We start from the raw sequence: 21,092 nt of genomic DNA, 5'->3' as shown, positions 1-21,092 counted from the left end.
TAAGCTAATTGTTTTTTGCGATATTCTACAAACCAAACCATCGTTATACAATTACTTGCCAAATTACTCTAGCCTGCCTAGTTAACCTAATTAACCTAGTTAAGCCTTTAAATGTCACTTTAAACTGTATAGAAGTGTCTTAAAAATATCTAGTCAAATATTATTTACTGTCATCATGGCAAAGATATAATAAAATAAATCAGTTATTAGAAATGACTTATTAAAACTATTACATTTAGAAATGTGTCTTCTCTCCGTTAAACAAAAATAAGGGGAAAAATATAATTATTAATTTATTAATTCTGACTTCAACTGTATGTATGTGTGTGTGTGTGTGTGTGTGTGTATATATATATATATATGTATGTAATTTATTTTAGAATTTATTTATACAATACAAGATATTTTTTTACATTAATCATTATGTAGTTTTATTTTATTATTTACACAATTCTTAGAAAGCTTCCAGTACTATAGAGATAAGAGAGAGGCATAATTTACATTTATTATTATTTATTGTTATTAATTATTTTTTACAATTATTTTAGTATATAATATTGTATTATTATAAATTTTTTGTACAATTCTTGGAAAGTTTTCCAGTATTATGGAGAAAAAAAGAGAAAGACATTTTACATGTATGTGTTGTATTTATTTTCTTATTATTTAATTATATATATATATATATATATATATATATATATATATATATATATATATATATATATATATATATATATATATATATATATACATATAATTATTTTATAATTTATTTATACAATACAAGACATATTTTTACATTTATTATTATGTTTTTTACTTTATTATTTTTACATTTATTTTTGCAAATATATTTAATTTAATTTATTAATATATTAAATTCATTCATTTATTTATTTATTTATTCTGAACAAAAGCTCTGTTTACACTTGGTATTAAAATGTATTTCATTAAATTGATATAGGTATCAAACTTTCATTACTATTAATTGCTGAAGATTTTATCAGGATATAAGTTATTATGACCTAAAGTAAGCTACAAAAAAGATTATTTTAACAATGCTAATAACCAAAAAATGCTTTAATATTACTTTATTGTTTATACTTGTTAAAATTAAACAAATGTTTTTTAAAAAATTACATTGCAAAGGGATGATTAATTACAAAAAATAACAGAAAAATCTCTCACTAGCAAATGTTATTTATGTATTCAAATCAAGAAAGCGAGAAATAGCCAAAATATAGCTATAAATAATAATATAAACAATTTAAAAAATACAAGTGAATTTTATTAGTTTTTAATATTTAATTCGCTATTAACAAAGACATTAACATCCCCTAAAATTAAGAAATGCTTTTAATCTTGTCGTTACACTGACTTTAGTTAAATTAACTAATGTAACCAATGGATCCTTGCTGAACAGAGGAATCCTTTTCTTGAGTGGGAAGCGATCTTATATACAGTTGAAGTCGGAATTATCAGCCCTCCTGTATATTTTTCCACAAATTCTGTTTAACTGAGAGCAGATTTTTTTCAACAAATTTCTAAACATAATAGATTTAATAACTCATCTCTAATAACTGATTTATTTTATCTTTGCCATGATGACCGTAAATAATATTTTACTAGATATTTTTCAAGATATTAGTTTTCAGCTTAAGATGCAATTTAAAGGGTTAATTAGGCTAATTAGGCAAATCTTTGTATATTGATGGTTTGTTCTGTGGACTATCAAAAAAAAAATCTTAGGGGGGCTAATAATATCAAACTTAAAATGCTTTTAAAATAAATTAAAAACTGATTTTATTGTAGCCGAAATAAAACAAATAAGACTTTCTCTAGAAGAAAAAATATTATAGGAAATACTGTGAAATATTCCTTGCTCTGATAAACATAATTTGGGAAATATTTAGAAAGAAATGCACAGTAGGGATAATAATTCTGACTTCAACTGTATGTTCAGAATTGCTTAAAGAGTTGCTTACACCCTTGCACTCGTTCTCTAAATCCCATGATTCAAAAGTAGAAAGTGGCTGGTTTTCAGACAGATTATAAAGCAAAGTCTATTCCCCTGACTCTTTTTTTGTGCCTAGAGCCAAGGTGTTTTCACCTATTTATGATTTTATGCTATGCTATTCAGCACCTTTAACAACCCATTATCACAGCTCTGCTGGAGAACTAGTCTGGGTGGTCCAAGACAGCACTTTTGTGTTGTGAATATTAAAGCATGTCTACTCAGATAGCACATCAAACCCTCTACTTCAAAACCAGCCAGAAAATCCTGTTTTCCATCATACCAGCCCTTTAATCTTATGTTTAGGATTCAGGAACAGGAATACATGGCTATTTTCTGGTAATAAACGAACTGCTGTTCATTTTCATACGATTCAAAACCCACCAGAGAGAAGGACGGTGAGTAATGGAGAGGAGCGAAATCCCGGCATCCTTTGCGGCTTCAAAGATTTTGCCCTCCACATCAATACTCACAGCGCTCGTGCACTCATCCAGGAGGGCGTACTGAGGCCTGTTAGAGATAAACCACAGATTTATCAGCCTTAAACACACAACTTCTTGAGGACTTTTTTAAACAGACTTAAAAGCAGCAGTTCGCGGTTGAATTGTTTAATTTTTTATATTCCCGCTTTCTCTTTTCCATTAATAAATATCTGAGCGCTTCTACAATAATCTCCCCTAAAGCAGCCGCTCGCTTCAAATGCAAAGTGAGCTGTATAGATTGCAGAAACACCCACTGAATCTCCTGTTAAATTCTAATAGCGTTCAGTAATTGAATATTTATCAGTTGGGTGGCTTTAAGGAAACCACGAGCAAATTATTATTCCATGTATCGCAATTTAGCATCTTCAAAGTGTTATTTTGTTTCTTTCAGAGAGGAGAAGTGTTTCTAGCCATTATCTTGAGCAACTAAAAGATCATTACTGGGAAAATATCCTAATTATAACTTTTATTCTATTGTGGTATTAACTCGGATTTAAAGAGATGTCAGTTCAGGATTACATTGTGAAAAATAAAACACTTTTCTTACTTGGAGTTTTTGTCATGTTTTAGACCAAATATCTAAAATATCAATCAAGAGGGATCTTCTAGACAATAAAAAAACATTGTTTTGTTTTCAGATATAATAAATTTGATTTTAGATTAAGTTAGATGTACAGGTACAAGACAACAAAATGCAGTTTAGTTCTACCCAGGAGTGCAATAGCAGCAAGTGCAGGATACAGGTACAAGTGCAATTATAGAAAAACTATGATTATAATTAAAAAACTAAATTATGTGCCACTTGGGTCTTTTTTTATATCGAAAACAAAATAATATTGCTAATATAAAATAATATTTTGCTTTAAAGAAAAACACAAAAATGCATTTTTTTATTTATTTATCTTATTATCATATATATATATATATATATATATATATATATATATATATATATATATATATATATATATATATATATATATATATATACATACATGCATGCATGCATGCATGCATGCATGCATGCATGCATGCATACATACATACATACATACATACATACATACATACATACATACATACATACATACATACAATAATGATATTTCTTATTATTTATTTATTTATTTATGTATACAATACAAGACATTTTTTTTACATTTATTTTCATTTTACTATATTTTTACAATTCTTGAAAAGTTTTCCGGTACTATGGAGATAAGAGAGAGACATTTTTATTGTTATTTTATTTATTTATTATTTATTTTATTTATTAGTAATTAATAAAATTAGTTTTTCCTTTAAAAAAGCTTTTTTGTAATTTTTGACTATATATTTACTATATATTTGACTTGATATTTCGGCTTTTGCTGCCAAAGGCAAGTGGCGTTTAGAGGCTTTTGCATACAAACTGCTATTTCTGAATGGAAAGCATTTTTTTGAAGCAAAAATATTTGTTAAACATGTAGTATGTGCTTAAAGCATTCGCTAAATATCATTAGCCAGCCTGATCTCAAGAGAAAACGTAAGTATTTTACATTTTGCCAGTTTAGTGGCTAATTCGTATGAATTCGTACAAGTTCAGTCGTATAAAATTGTACGATTTTAAAAAGAAGGCGTGGCACCTAACCCCACCCCTAAACCCAACTGTCATTGGGGGATGAGCAAATCGTACTAAAATGTACATATTAGATCGTACGAATTTATACAAATTAGCCACTAAATAAAAAAGATACGAATTGCCGTGAGATTGTGTAGCATTAGCTCATTTTTGGCGGAAGTGGCGTTTAGCGGCTTTTGCATCTGTACTCTTCAAATAAATGAATATATAAATATAATATTATAATATTTGCAATAGGGCGAGGCAGTTGCGCAGAAGGTAGTGCTGTCGCCTCACAGCAAGAAGGTAGCTGGGTCGCTGGTTCGAACCTCGGCTCAGTTGGCGTTTCTGTGTGGAGTTTGCATGTTCTCCCTGCCTTCACGTGGGTTTCCTCCGGGTGCTCCGGTTTCCCCCACAGTCCAAAAACATGCGGTACAGGTGAATTGGGTAGGCTAAATTGTCTGTAGTGTGTGAGTGTGTGTGTGAATGTGTGTGCGGATGTTACCCAGAGATGGGTTGCGGCTGGAAGGGCATTCGCTGCGTAAAAACTTGCTGGATAAGTTGGCGGTTCATTCCGCTGTGGCGACCCCAAATTAATAAAGGGACTAAGCCGACAAGAAATTGAATGAATGAATAAATAAATATGTGTATGTATTACATTTATATTAATAATATTTATGTATTTATTTATTTACTTTTACAAATGCTTCCTGGTTTAGGGAATATTTAGATATTTGGGCTAGAAACAAAACAAAAAAAAAAACAGTCAGTAAGAAAAAAAAGTTGCAAAAGCAGTTTTTCCTTTAAGAGGAATATATACATACCTTCCATAACATACATTCCATACATAATTTAAAACAAACAGTCAGTAAAACAGATCACATATTTATTATTTACTTAGGACTAAATTAAATTATTTAATTAATCAAAATGTAAGTATTGGTGACGTACTTATGGTAAAACATCCTTGCCATGCCCATCCGCTGCTTCTCTCCTCCAGACAACACATCCTTCCAGTCGCTCACTGCATCCCAGCCTGAAAATATCATCTTAATTATATTAAAAATGTTTATATAGTACAAATTATAATTTTGTTTACTACTAATACAGCTTTGCTTATTCAGTATTCCTAAATCATTAAAACATGCATTATTAATTATGTTATTAATATTTGATCTAAAAAATCTGTTAGTTCAACACATTACATCAAGTACAGTAAATGTGCAGCGCTTGCTTTTTTTAGTGACACGCATGAATCAGATTGTGTGAAATTAGATTGTGTGCATTTTACCAAAACATTTGCAAAAACAGTAGTGTTATGAAATAATGTTTAATAATTTTCCAAAAATACTTTTTAAATAATTTGTACATTTTTTTTTTTAACAATTAAAAAACATTTTACGCTGGTAAAATAAAAGTAGACGTTCATAAACAGGAATTAGATGAAAATGTGATTTCATGTAATTAGATGAAAATGTAATACATTAGATAATGTTTGAAAGATGCATTTAATTAAAAAAAATTGCAACAGTAGTATTATGAAATATTTATAAACTTTCAATAAATAATTTGTAATCAAGCTTATATCTAGTACATGGTTTCCGCTACATTCAAACTTCCATGGCGGAGGCCAGGGCAACATTGATCCCGCCACAGCTACATTACAACTTCTCATTCAAACATTCAGACGTGTTTTTTTAATAGCGGGTGATAATCGCACCAAAACGTATTAAAAGGTAAGTGAATTATAACAGCGCAAACTTTTCTGTAACCATAGTAGTGCTGTGTCTTATTTGTTAAACCCTTTAAGATTACGTGCCGACTGACTGACGTGCCGACTGACTGACGTGCTTACTAACTGACAGGTGTGCGTGAGGCCAGCAAACACGACGTATAGCCGTTTCACTTTACTTCATGACACATTAATGCCGTTCTGTTGGTTTATTGGAGACATTCATAAGTATACCTAGCAAATCTTATAAATGTTGGAGACATACTCGTTACATAAACGCACTAAATCGCACTTCAGCAGCGTTTATTTGAGAGCGCACAAGAAGATCTGCGCTTGAGCAGTGTATATTTGAGGGGGCGTGCAAGAAGTTTTGTGCACGAGCAGAGGAAATTGGCGCGCAATCAAAGAGATTAGCATGCTCAAAGGCTATTACATAAATGTGATCTCGACTTGTAATACTGCGCTCGCAACATTTGTCATTGAAATAACGCCACAGGTAGTTGGTAGATCTGTGTAAAAACGGCCTGCCGCCACAGCTGGAAAAAAACCCTAGAGAACACTGTAGTATCATTGATCAGTTTTAAACATCAAATCAATTTACATTGAATCTACACTGACCGGCCACTATATTAGGTACACCTTACTAGTAACGGGTTGGGCCCCCGTTTGCCTTCAGAACTGCCTTAATCCTTCGTGGAATAGATTCAACAAGGTACTGGAAATATTCCACAGAGATTTTGGTCTATATGGACATGATAGCATCACCCTGCAGATTTGTCGGCTGCACATCCATGATGTGAATCTCCCGTCCACCACATCGCAAAGGTGCTCTATTGGATTGAGAGTTGGTGACTGTGGAGGCCATTTGAGTGCAGTGAACTCATTGTCATGTTCAAGAAACCAGTCTGAGATGATTCACGCTTTGTGACATGGCGTATTATCCTGCTGGAAGTAGCCAACAGAAGTTAGTTACACTGTGGTCATAAAGGGATGGACATGGTCAGCAACAATACTCAGGTAGGCTGTGGCATTGACTTGATGCTCAATTGGTAATAATGGGCCCAAAGTGTGCCAAGAAAACATCCCCACACCATTACACCACCACAACCAGCCTGAACCGTCGATACAAGGCAGGATGGATCCATGCTGTCATGTTGTTAACGCTAAATTCTGACCATACCACCTTTATGTTGCAGAAGAATCGAGACTCATTAGACCAGGCATTGCTTTTTCCAATCTTCTATTGTCCAATTTTGGTGAGCCTGTGTGAATTGTAGCCTCAGTTTCCTGTTCTTAGATGACAGGAGTGGCACGGGGTGTGGTCTTCTGCTGCTGTAGCCCATCTGCCTCAAAGTTGGACGTGTTGTGCATTCAGATATGCTCTTCTGCAGACCTTATATATATAACGAATGAGTATTTGAGTTACTGTTGCCTTTCTTTTAGCTGGAATTAGTCTGGCTATTCTCCTCTGACCTCTGGCATCAACAATGCATTTGCGGCCATAGAATTGCCGCTCACTGGATATTTGATCTTTTTCAAACCATTCTTTGTAAACCCTAGAGATGGTTGTGCATGAAAATCCCAGTAGATCAGCAGTTTCCGAAATACTCAGACCAACCCATCTGGCACCAACAAACCTGCCACATTCAAAGTAACCTAAATCACCTTTCTTCCTCATTCTTATGCTCGGTTTGAACAGCAGCAGATTGTCTTGACCATGTCTACATGTTTAAATGGTATGAGTTGCTGCCATGTGATTGGCTGATAAGAAATTTGCGTTAACAAGAAGTTCGACAGGTATACCTAATAAAGTGGCTGGTAATTGTATATAATGACTTTACTGACACCAAACTTTAAATATGAGAAAATGGAATTTTCAAGAACTACAGATAAACAAACAAACCAATAAAAGTTTAATATGATTAATGATAATTTTTTGGTTAATTTCTGAGAAAAATTTAACGACTATCATACATTTTTGTCATTATTTACAAAAAAAAGAAAAAGAAAACACAAAGGCCATTTGATGACATATTAAAGTACTCTAAGAATCACAGTGCAGCACCAAAATATGAATTAAATGTCATTTTTATTTTTTCTATTTTTGCCACTATCCTTCAAACCACAAATCTTTGGTATCCAGTTGTGATATGATGATCATCTCCTCTTTCACATGTCTCAATGAGCGCAGGTCAAAATAAGCATGTTTAATTTCTACATAAATATATCAGTCATGCTGAATGCAATATTAAATCACTTCTGTAAATTGAATATGGACACCAAAGCAGGACATCTTATGTTTGCCCTATATACTGTATTTTGCAGTGTGATCTCTCACCTCCCTCTCTCTCCAGGATATAACGGAGGCTCACGGTTTGCAGGATTTCCTCCAGCTGCCGGTCAGTAATGCCCTTCTCCTGCATCTCCTGAACAGAATGAGGATAAATCACTTGATCTCGCAGCGTTCCCACCGACATATAAGGCCTAAAGAGGAAAAAAACCAGACAAAATAAAAATTCTGGATTCTTCTATTTTAATCACCCAGTCCTTGTGCTAATGAAACATGATGACCTCATTATTAGAGGATTAAGGGAAAACACAGGGGGGAAGCAATTCTCACCATATGCACTTCACCATACACATACATGATTTTGAAAATAAATATTTTTATCAATTTCTCAGTGAACATAGGTCATATATTTTGGTGCATTTAAATAAAACAGATTTATTTAACAGATATCTTTATTTAAATAATATGTTAGTCACCAAACATATTCATAAATAGAACGATAATACAATTAAATTCAAGTGAAATATTGCAAAACAAATCACAAACAACAACATTTCAACAAAGTTATACACACACACACACATTTAAACATGCATACAAAAGTTCTATCTGATTCTCGAATCTGATTGGCTGAATCTGATCGCACTCGTATTACCTCTTCACCCTTGTGTATTACTCCGCATAGAGTGACAGCAGATTAATAAACTCATTACATTTTGACAAATATTGCAGCCACTGGACAACACAATGTAATTTTGAGGGTTTTTAGTCGAAAATGTAGTTATTTAGATTGCAATTATGCAGTTTATTTATAAGGAGAGTGCCCATTTTAAATATTTATAATTTCTGAGAGACAGAGCGTCTGCGTCCATTAGCCAAAGACGGCGCCAGGACCGTATAATAAGCCCTTGCTTAGAAGATTATCATACAACCGGCACAATGTGGCACAAGGCGCAAGGCAATTGTTGTTTGCTAGTTTCAGCTTGGGGCAAGAGTCGTTTTGACATTTTCCGCCACGCTGTTTAAATAGCAAAGGAATCTGCGCTCATATGTGCGCCCATAGGCGTTGTGGTCTAAAAAGGAAGGCGTTCTGAGGCGCACTGCTATTTTGAGAAACTATAATAGATTTTTCAATAGACCAAAACAAAACTGGTCTAAAGTCGAGCGCAGAGTGCGTTAGTTGTGCGTTGTACACACTGCTTAGTACACACAAGATGTAAAGCAATACGCAAATATCTTCACAAATGAAAAATAATTAAAATATTAAGGATATATATAGGATATAAATATAAAGCATTAAAATATTTAAAAAATATATATATATTTTCTAGCCTACATAAAAAAAAAAAAAACTGACTTCATGCCTTCATCTCGGGAGGCTTTTTCAGTTCATTCATAACAATTTGCTTAATTAGCAGTATTATTTATTATATCCATATTTATATTTGTTTTATTAAAAACAAGCTTAGATTTGCACACCTGTCTGGTTTCAGACCATATGGGCACAGCATGTGTATTAGGATATAACACACTTCATTATTATTGTTCATCTATTCGTTTGCTGGAAATTAGAACTGAATTTAGAAATAGGATATGCTGTCTTATTAATGCATATCCTTGTTTTAATTAATGTTATACTTTAATAATTAATTATGAAATCAATAATTTGTTCCTCGATTAGTCCTACTAAAACCCTGAAGCAAAAGAATTAACCTAAAAATAAATTCATGTTATAGTACTCATATATATCAAGCACTGTAAGTTTTAATATGTAAAATTCTCCCATTTTAATATGTATCCTCCTCTAAAAACCAGTCATTGTCTTATTTTTTCTCTTCTCCTTAACAGTCGTGATATATCAGTGAACTGCAAGTGGGCCAAATGACAAGCAGCTGCTGGTTGTAAATGGCGTTGGACACGTCCCGTTGTGTGATCATGAACACGAAGCGCTGCTGTACTCCTGTTGTGTTTGTAATGAAGCCGACATGTAAGGCAGTCACAGGAGCACCATATGTGCTGACTGCTTTTGGATTGTGCGCCTCTTTTTAATCAGCACACTCATCAGCGCTAATTAACCTGGCACGGCGAGGGAAATGGAAATAAACACATGCACGCACACCCACGTCTCTGCCTTCTAATTGATCTTAATTCTTAAACAAAATCTAGCAAACTGAGTCTCATTGCTGGGCCCTGAACCCGAACAAAGAGGAAACAATAGCCTTGTACGATCTTATGCTAATTATTGGTGTACACCGTAATATATTCTGTATGCAAGATTAGTTTGCCACAAATTAGAATGCAGGGACAAAAAATAAGGCAGACGTGCATAGGCGACAAATTGGTTTGTTTTGTAATTATGTTCATGCTTTCCCACTGATATTATTTCAATGTAATTTTTTGTTGTTGTTTTTTTGCAATAAATGTAAGGTACTGGGTTTATACATACATTCATTCATTTTCTTGTTGACCTAGTCCCTTCATTAATCTGTGGTCGCCACAGCGTAATGAACTGCCAACTTATCCAGCACGTTTTTACGCAGCGGATGCCCTTCCAGCCGCAACCCATCTCTGGGAAACATCCACACACACACACACATACAAAGCATGCAGTCTACTTGTAGCGCTAGTACCTTTGAGGTATGTAAAACATGTGATCGGGTGAGGGTTTGTAGAGCACGCCGCTGTAGACCGGCCAGAGTCCACTCAGGATCCTGAACAGAGAGCTTTTTCCACAACCATTAGGGCCCGTGATCAGCAGATGCATTCCTTCATCAACCTAGATATAGAAAAAGACCCAACATTACTAAAGACACTTGAACATACATGCAGCGGATCCCATAACACCCCCGCAGAGACCGAGAAAAAGATGGCACACGGGGGCAAACCACGGGAAACAGCTAAATGTGTTTACAAATTCAGCAAAGCCACAGGGTTAAAAGGAGCCACTGCGATGGGAAGCGCTTGATGGTTTTCAAAGGCCGCTCTCTGCTGCACAGCGCACTGAGAAAAACACATCGCTGTACCCTGTCATTAAGCTAAAGCCATCCATTCAGCAGACACACATAAACACAGCAGCTCCACATCCTGCCAATGCGACAATTACTATTAAAAGACCTTCGACACAACACCAAACCAATAGGAATCATCTGGGACATAACATCTGGAAGCCGTGATAATGATATTTCGAGCAACAGCAGCCTATTTTGAAGGATGTCTGGCATTGAAAGTGCAGATTTAACAACAGAGCGAGATGACGATCTTAAAAAGGACATTTGAAGCTATTTTAGGTTTATATTGGAGGTACTACAACTGGTTAACATTGCGGCACTGGACTGAAATAACTGCAGACATAGTAACTAGTAAGAACTAAAAAAAACACCATAGAAGTCAATGGCAGTTTTTCCAACTTTGTGTTGAACAGAAGAAATAAACTCACAACACCAAACCGATATGAATCATCGGGGAAATAAAATCTGGAATTAGTACATTTCTAAGGCCGTACTCACACTATGTACAGTAGATTCAAACCGGGCCAAAGCATGCTTGTCCCCCCTTCCGTCTCCCCCGACGGCCCGCACTCACATTACAATTGGGCCTGGGCACGCTGACGTCATCGATGCTCCGCTGTTCAGTAAGCGCTCTCCCTTCAGCACAGTGGATATTTCTCTAGTTATATCGTGATATGCAGTGACATGCATTCAAATATTTCGGCAAACAGATCCGCCACTTTTGGCGCTCATAAACAATCATAAAACCCTTGTGCTGCAGGAATGAGGAGGTTTGCTGAAGGTGCAGCTGTCGTGCAGTGAGGGGTTTGCGTATTTAATAAACTACGGCAGTTTGCGTTCATTGAACAGTAAGAATGATTAATAAATCCATATGAAACAGTCCCTTAAAAGTCTCGTCTCGCTTTCGCCCAAGTGAACCGCGCTCAAGCCCACCTCTTCCAACCGGGCCAGGGCCGGCCAAGTGAACCGTGCCTGAGCCCGATTCAGCGCACTCACACTTCTCAAACGATCCGGGAAATGGGCCTGGCCACGGTTCGGATAGCATAGTGCGAGTACGCCCTAAGTATACAAGCTGGTTGAGTGACATCAGGCTATTTTAAAGTATGTTTGGCAGTGAAAGTACAGGTTTTACAACAGCGAGATTGCGATCTTAAAAAGGCCATTTGTGATTATGATATTTCTACAAGTTGAACGAGAAATATTAGCCCAATTTGAATTATGTCTGGCAGTGCAGATTTAGCAACAGAGTGAGATGACAATCTTAAAAAAGATACTTAATCAAAAAAATGACCGCAACCTCAATTCGACCCCCTAGATCAAGGGTGTCCAAACTCGGTCCTGGGCCGGTGTCCTGCATATTTTAGTTGTAACCTCAATTAAACACAACTGAACCAGCTAATCAAGCTCTTTCTAGGTATACTAGAAACTTCCAGGGAGGTGTGTTGAAGGAAGTTGGAGCTAAACTATGTAGGACACCGGCCCTCCAGGACCGAGTTTGGACACCCCTGCCCTAGACAATCTTAATCTAGTATTTCTACGATTCTGTAAATCATATTTTCAAGATCAGGAGAAAAGCAAGGGCGGCAGCACGAGTCTTTTCATTGTTTCACATTCACATACATTGCTCAGCGACATGGACACCTCCAAATGGTGCTAAAAGAGTCACATACTGAATTTATAAGGTGCAATTCACCTAAAAATTTAATTTTTGTCTTCTTATAACGCTGTATTCGTGGCCGGGAAGTCACACGAGACGTGAGCTGCTGACCGTGAGCTGTTATCACAGAGAGAGCGGACGCGCCCTACTTGATGATAGACACACGCGTGCCTACTTTAGTGAACAGAACCTGCACAGGTTGTGAATAACAGGTATTAAAGTTGTAAATGACATTTAGTTTGTGGCACAGAGTGATCGTTTGGGTGCCGCGCGCGAAGTATGAACAGCACTTAGTGAAAATGAAACCGAAAGCGTGCACATCATTTAAATAATCTTATCGCATTTTAGAGTTATGATTGCGACATGCATTTGATGTGTTTTTTCTCTCATAGCGAACACATGAAAACAAAAATGTTTAGTGCCAGTAAAACTACTCTAACCTATATAATGTTGATTTTACCAGTGTACCGGATAATGTTCAAATACATTATCAGCAGCAGCTATGTTAATTGTTTTCTTTGTTCTCTGTTTCCACCATATCTTAAAAAAAAATCTGATCTATTTGGTATTTATGAAAGGTATTAATTTATTTTTCCTTCACATCATCTCTTTCCTCCTCCAGGTCTGTTTTTGGCAGCAAAAAAATCTCTGGGAAAGCAATGTGGGTAAAGTGCATTGTGTCATGAGCGCACCGCATGACTGCGACATCAGGGTCATGAGAGGGTATTAGCACCACGCCGCCCCTGCAAATCGAGGCGCTGTTGTGGAAACCCTAAGAGCACAGCAACGGGTGAGCGGAATATAATCAGCACATTGTCCGGGGCAAACCAGAGGGGGTCACGCTGCGCTACTCATGACCCATTTCTCAGAATTTAGCAGGAAACATGAATTAATCATAAGGGAGCAGATACTCAATCCAGACCCAAGAAATGCATTTCAGAGAGGTTTGGTGCAGAAAGCATGCACTGCATTCACAACTAGCGCATCTGAGATTAACATCATTGCAGAAGTCTTAGTAAAATAGTATAATAAACCAGCAAAAATCTGAAAGCGAGTATGAATTGAATAATGATGTGAAATGTTCTCGGATTCACAACAGGTGGATGCACAATTACATTGTAGGGCTGCACAATATATAGTTTCAGCATCGATATCGCAATGGGATCATTCACAATGGTCACGTGGCCGAATATGCAATGTTGGGTTTGTATTCTAATTTATCATTTGCATGTGTTTTGATTCCTGTTATTTTATAATGATTTTAAAAGCATTCATGTATAAGAAATTGTCCCATTTGTGACCTTAACCATGATTCATTTTATTTAATTATTATTTATTTTATCATTCAGTTACTGAACTTGAATAAGGTTACATCTGATAAAACACTTAATTTCAATTGAATCTTTTTCTTGATTGCATTTACAGATGTGCATGTAAATACCTACAACACATGCAAATACAGTAATGCGCTGCAAGTAGCACAGACCACAGTAAAAATGAGCAGGGCGACCCCAAAAATTTGAAAGATTGTTTATTAGATATTATAGAGATGACCTCTCCCACAGCAGAATCATCCCAATTGATCTAACATAATAAATTCTTCCTAAAGAGAGATATTAAGTCATCTCGTGAAATTGTAATCATATCGCAATATATATTGCAAAAAAAAAAATATCACAAGGTTAAATTTTTCCAATATCGTGCAACCGTATTACATTGTGCTCTTCACTTACACAATGTTTATAAAGGGGGTCACACACCCGAAGCGCTGCTCGGCGACTCGCATTGTCGCGCCATGCATTTCAGAATTCTGAATATAGGTTTCTATCAGGGTACACAAACCAGCGGCTGACTGTGGCGCCCAGCAACTACTCAGGACACTATTATTATTTCTGCCGTGCCACAGAGCGCCATCTGAAATTTCATTTTAAATAGCATGCGAATGTGCGGGTCTGGTGTGCGATACTTTAAACTGTCATGTTCGTGCCGTGTTGCGGAACTGAGCGGCGCATCCAGTGTGTGACGCCCTTGATTCTTTGAAATTGCCTCTTTTAGGCTTTGATCCTAATTGTGCCATTTTGGTGACTGTCGCTTTAAATTTAAATGAGACTGTGATTTTTTAAAAGAGGGTGGAGCTATAGATGTCTTATAAATCAAATACCAAAAACTACATGAATTTTAGGTTCAATTTGTGGAAAAGAGAGTCGAGGCAGTGTCGCAGTAGATTGTGCTGTCGCCTTACAGCAAGAAGGTCGCTGGTTTGAACCTCGGCTCAGCTGGCTTTTCTGTGTGGAGTTTGCATGTTCTCCCTGCCTTCGCGTGGGTTTCCTCCGGGTGCTCCGGTTTCCCCCAGAGTCCAAAGACATGCGATACAGGTGAATTGGGTAGGCTAAATTGTCCGTAGTGTATGAGTGTGTGTGTGTGAATGTGTGTGTGGATGTTTCCCAGAGATGGGTTGCGGCTGGAAGGGCATCCGCTTCATAAAAACTTGCTGGATAAGTTGGCGGGTCATTACGCTGTGGTAATTAATAAAGGGACTAAACCGTCAAGAAAATGAATGAATGAATGTGGAAAAGAGCTCGATTTCTTACTGTATGTGAAATTGTACAGGGGAGAAGCCAGTGAGTAGAGCTTATCGCTAAATATTTAGCAGTGTTTGCATGTCTTTTACTGCATAGAATTCATTAAAATATAAATAAAATAAAAATTTATATTTTATTTTTAAAAAGCACATAAATTATTTTGCAGTTTGTGATTTTTTTCAGTTGAATAAAAATATATTTTCCATTAATATATTATCAAATATTTTGCTAATATTAAAAATTATATATAAAAAATAAATACTATTTTCTAGGGATGTTTAGATTCAATCAAGTGGTTTCAGACTCAATCGGAATTGAAAAACAGCAACATGTGCGTCATGACATCACTTTGTTGCAGAAACGGTATTGGTTAAACGCCGGCAAAGTAAAACATAGAAACAGCTTGTTTGGGCCGTTGCAAACGTCCTAGATGAGAACAGCAACAGACTCAAACCTGACAAGGTACACATAGTAGTTTTCATTAAGAATAAACAGACATTTCCTTCTGTGAAGATTACTACTCTGATGAAAAGACTTAGGAGTGCTCAAGAGTTAGGAGTGCAGTTTCTAAAAGCACATTACTGGTTTTGCAAACATTTTGGCACTTTTATTTTTTGCTTACATGCCTGCCGGGTATTTTTAAGTTGAAATGCTATTTGTTTTCATATTAGAGTTTTCTTTATATTTACTGTTGCACTAAAGTCCAAAAGTGAAGAATTGATGTTATTTGTTACTTGATTGTTCAAGCTCACATAAGTTCTCTTGTCGTTAACAGAGTTGTTGAATGTTAAAATGAGTTGAATTAAATAAAAAATAAGGAATGTCCTGGATTGGTTTCTTCACTCTTCTTTATTCTTTTTTATATTTACTATAGAAGTATCAGATTTAGTTTCAGTATCGGTAGATACTCAAAATCAAATGCAAAGAGCATTTTTAAAAAGGAGACGACAGAGTCAGATCGCGGGGGGGGGGGGAGATGGACAGCTTTATCCAGGAATACTTCATTCTTATTCAATAACCTGTTCCTGTTGTAGTGTTCTAGCTGTGCAAAGTTGTGAACTTGAAGGTGCTCTTCATCTTTCTTCTCTCCCTTCCTTGTTGTGACTGTAAAACCAATATATTGTCCTAAAGCTGTAAACTGAGCACCGTAGGGGCTGAGTACCAATTTTTTTACTGACTTTTTCTTCTGTTTCTTGATTTAGTTAAGACGTAAGGGAAGTATTTGTAATTTATTTTCTGTATTTCTTTTAATTCTATTGGGCAAGTTATTTTCGGGGTGGAGTTAGTAAATGTTTTGTTTATTATTTCGGCCTTCCTCAGCCCTAGATCTATTTTGTTTGAGCTCCTATTCTTTGTTTTCTGTAAATACAAACTTTTCCCCCTTTTCTCACAATAAAAGAATCTAAAGGTCATTAAAATCATAACCTGCTAACTGTTTATTTATTTATTTTCATTAACTTACGTTCAACCTCAGCCCTAGACACTTGAGGTTGTAAAATCAGTTGGGGGCTCGTCCGGGATTTAAAGCTTTTATTGTGCATCTCTTTAGTTATCCTAACTGAAGAAAACATTTAAGTGCAAATGAGGGAAAAGATGTTAAAATACAAGTTTTTACACAAAAGAGATCAAATTTTAGCATTAATTTGTTATTTTAATATTTATATTTTGCAATGACAATATACACATCTCTACAAAACGGTTAAAAGCATCAAATATAGAGTTTTTTTTTTTAATTCTAACTTTAAATCTTGATGCTTAAAAAAACACCCACATGTTTATGTCTATCAACAATCAATGAACAGTATCGCCTCTGAAGGCTTTATCTAAAACATGTGCATAATAAACAGCAGAGCGGAGAACATATCAAAGGAAAATCTCCAATAATACTTCCCAGCACTTATCTTGCTAGCTTTCAAATTTACGGCTTGAAATCCCGCCAACATGAGTTTAGAGTCAAACACAATAATTGACTATATCTCTCACCAAAGCACAGGTGGAGAAACTCATTCAAATATTCAATAAAGATAAGCTAATGCAAGATAACAGGTAATGCAATTTTTAAAAAAATTGACACTACAATTCGAACGAGAAAAAATGCATAACATATAAACGCAATTTCTCTGCAGGGTTTCATAATACATCTCCACCTAATCCTGCTTTAAACTGTCAAAGGTCATACAGCGATTAGCAAAGCTGTATTATCAGTCAAGTGCTCGAGAACTTTGCCAGGGAAATAAGAACAGATAACAGCCACTTTGACATGTTCGCACTTCATATGCACATAAATCAGCTGAAGAACAGCGTGTTGCATCAGACCACCGACTCGTTTACTCTGCATGAGAGCAAGATATTGCAGCACACACTACCAAATAATTTAATATACAGGCTCCTTAGCTGGAAAATGGAGAGTGGTTTTAGTTGGATGTAACAAGTATGCAATGCCTACTACACCCGCATGCCAATTCTCCACTGGTAAAATTTGATTATATATTAAAATGACTCAAGGATGGGTTAAAGAAGGGAAATTTACCTGCATGTTCAGGCTGGAAACCACCACGTCTCCTGTAGGAGTTATTATGGGCAGGTTTTCACATTTGATGCCCTGCTCCACATCAATCACCTGACCTAAAAGATAAAACACGCAAATGTTACAAGACTATATTTAACTGTAATTTAAACAATGGATCTCACAAATAAATCAGGATACTTTAAAAGTTTTGTACCAATTTATACCACATACACACAATAATCCTGTATGCCTGGGGCCTTATGAACATGAATTAGGAACCCTCCATATGATTAGATATGTTGTTTACAGCAGTGATCCTAAACCTTGTTATCACCGTGGACCGATCAACGCTTGACAATTTTACCACGGACCGGGGATGAGGGGTTGCTCGGCTAGATTGCTAAGCAACCGTTTTCTCAGACGATGACAAGCTGACAAAGCATTGCTGCAGCTCTGATACAAAATTACAAAGCACTGCAGTGTTTGGGTGTTCTGTGTTTGTCTGAGATAATGGCTGTTTCTCAATTCTAAGAACACAGAGAAAACGGACTCTTGTTCTTGTGGAGACCGGTCTTGCCAAATTGTCTCGGAAGAACCAACTTGGGAACACAGAACGCGTCTTGTGGACTGCATTCTTCCCTGGTTCTTCCTGATGGTCACAAGACCTTCAAGCATTTTTAATGAAAATTTCTTTAAACATTACAGCATTCATCCAACAACTATTTTTTTCCTTTTTAATATATATACCTTGCATAAAGACCTCATAAATATATACGGTGCGCAACATAAATAAAACTCATTTTAATACGAATTTCAGCAAACAAACACCCTTAATGTGTTATGCCTTTATAAAGAGTTTCATGGCGATGTTTACTTTCACGGTCTCATTTAGGGAAACTCATGAGATGAATAGTTATATCTTTGAACTTTTTATAATAAATTATTTATAAAATGCTGCGCTTCCCATCTTCAATATACAGCCGCAACGACTTCTGGGACTTCTCAAGCGAGTTTTGCGCTCAAGTCTGCATCAATGGATCCTCGATATCAAGAACACGTCCGGGAACTATCACGCATCCTCTTTTTTTTTGGAGTCTTAAGTTTTAGAAGTGAACTTTGGCAGTTGATAATAACGTTACACGAGAACACGAAGACGCAAGGCCGCTGAAGAACGCATATTGAGAAACTCTAACGAAATGTGTATAATCCATACAAGCTAAAGCTGATCAGTCAGTTTTTGTCACGTGACTCGTGATGAGCTCCAGATGTGTTCATTCATCGGCATTCATTCAACTGTGTGCATCTGAAAGCCGCGAGCGAGTCACGCCATTTCACTTGAACTCTAAAAGAAGTCGTAAAATGCGAACGGCCCCTAAAAAGCGCCATCAATTGTGATCTTCAGCAGTTGATTTTCTTGCACAGACATGGTGGATTCACCTAAATTGTTGACAAATAGGTTGCAGATCTATTCTTTGGCCGTTCGTGGGTCCTTCACTGGGCCTTTTACCGTAAGCAAAGAAATTTTCCAAAGAAGTCGGATTTCTTACTCATTTTGCTGCTTGTGGGTTAAATTTTGGTGCTCAAGTGACCGAGATGCAAGCACTGAAAAGAACTGAAAGTGTGTACCACATTCAACATCAAAATCTTCGTTTCTGTTAAAGTTCTTCTTCTTTTGTTTCAGTGTCATAATTGTCTTAATTTATCTCATAATTTGTCTTCTTATAACTTGCTCTGGACAAGTGCCGTTTTGCGGAAAACCCTTATACGGAAGTGTTTTGGGTGTGCATTATGCAAATTACTCATTTAGAATACTTCAAATTCACTGTAAAAAGAACGTGTTAAAGAGAAAATCGTGTGTGTGTGTTTTGAATTAGGAAGAAAGTTTTTGGGAGAGGTTCAAACGTGCGTATAATTATGAAAAATAAATGTAATTCACCCAATTTATTGTAAAAAAATATATTGTTACTGTTTTTTACCATTTAAAGAGTTATTTGTTTCTGTGATACAAGTGCAAAATGTCAGTAAATATTTTTTGGTGTCATAATCCTGTAGTAATGATGATTTCTTTCTAATATGCTCATTTTATTATTATTATCAATTATATAATGTTGCGCTCTATCATAGACTTTCATGAATAGGAAGTGTAAATGTCTTGACACAGTTTAATGTGTGCTTCGTGAATAAAATGTCATTTTCTTTTGTAATAATATATAGTATAAAAATGTTATTTCTGTACATTTTATTAGTATAAAATGTTTATTGTCCTAAGGGAAGAATGGTATTGTTAAATAGTTTTAGGACAACTTTGATGAATGGTGCTTATCCATGTCAAAAGCTGATTACTGTATATTAACAATTATATTATTATTATAAAAGTAATGATAATAATAACAAAACCTAATAGCATCAAACTTTTAAAAAGCACAAAACAATAATAAGGGATGCATCTGTAATCTGTTTAAACTGTAGGACGCTGTACTGTAGTCACATGACCTTAATTAATTCAGCGAGTGCCGTCTAGATATAGCTTTCAAAAATAAAAATGGCTGTTTTGCATTTTAAACCAAGTCTGTGTACAGTTTTCTCTCAAATAATGAGAAAAAGATCAAACAAAAATCATAGCTTAAACTTGCTTCTCTTTCATTTGCCACACCACAAATGGAAGGTAAAGTCAAGCAACCGCAATATGGGGTATGTTGACATTTTGTGAAAGGTGGTACATCATCTGAATAAAACATAAATGTATCAGATTAGCATACTGTGTGCACTCAATATACCTCATAAAACTTTCTTTCACAAGTTATAGACAGTATGCAATTTTACACAGTTTCAGTATACAGCTGAGGGGAAATTGACTCGCTCTCCTGTGAAATTTAGATTTTTGTTTAAATATTTCTCAAGTGATTTTTAACAGAGCAAGGATTTTTTTCCAGAATTTCCTGTATTATTTTTTTTCTTCAGGTGAAAGTCTTTTTTCTTTTTGTTTGGTTGGAATAAAAGCACTTTACATTTTTTTAAAAACAATATATAAGACCAGTATTATTATCCCCTTTACAAATTATTTTATTTAAATTGGCTACAGATAAAAAAATTAGTTCTTAAAGGTCCCGGGAAGTGTTTTGAAATATGCATTTTTATTCTAAATTGAAACATGGAGAGGGTGGGACAGTGTAGCTTTTCCCCTTTTTTAACAACAGCAAAGAGAAGCATCTTGA

The 21,092-nt window shown here is 35.5% G+C and overlaps 1 protein-coding gene across 2 annotated transcripts in view; it reads right to left on the bottom strand.

The window, feature by feature from the left end:
* abcd1 (ATP-binding cassette, sub-family D (ALD), member 1) overlaps positions 1–21,092 on the bottom strand; it is a 39,624-nt gene that overhangs the window by 1,053 nt on the left and 17,479 nt on the right. Inside the window, exons 5-9 of one of the 2 annotated variants that reach the window (XM_005166714.6) lie at positions 17,899–17,993; positions 10,752–10,897; positions 8,170–8,315; positions 5,051–5,135; positions 2,402–2,527 (exon numbers count right to left, since the gene is read on the bottom strand). In XM_005166714.6, the coding sequence (XP_005166771.1) occupies positions 2,402–2,527; positions 5,051–5,135; positions 8,170–8,315; positions 10,752–10,897; positions 17,899–17,993 (598 nt within the window). Of the gene's footprint in view, positions 1–2,401; positions 2,528–4,963; positions 5,136–8,169; positions 8,316–10,751; positions 10,898–17,898; positions 17,994–21,092 lie in introns of those variants that run through there. The other variant, NM_001111186.1, reaches the window with a different exon arrangement.

This window comes from Danio rerio, chromosome 8 (assembly GCF_049306965.1).
Source record: "Danio rerio strain Tuebingen ecotype United States chromosome 8, GRCz12tu, whole genome shotgun sequence".
Taxonomy (NCBI): domain Eukaryota; kingdom Metazoa; phylum Chordata; class Actinopteri; order Cypriniformes; family Danionidae; genus Danio; species Danio rerio.
The sequence above is the reverse complement of the archived record's forward strand: the minus strand, read 5'-3'. Positions and strand labels throughout refer to the sequence as shown.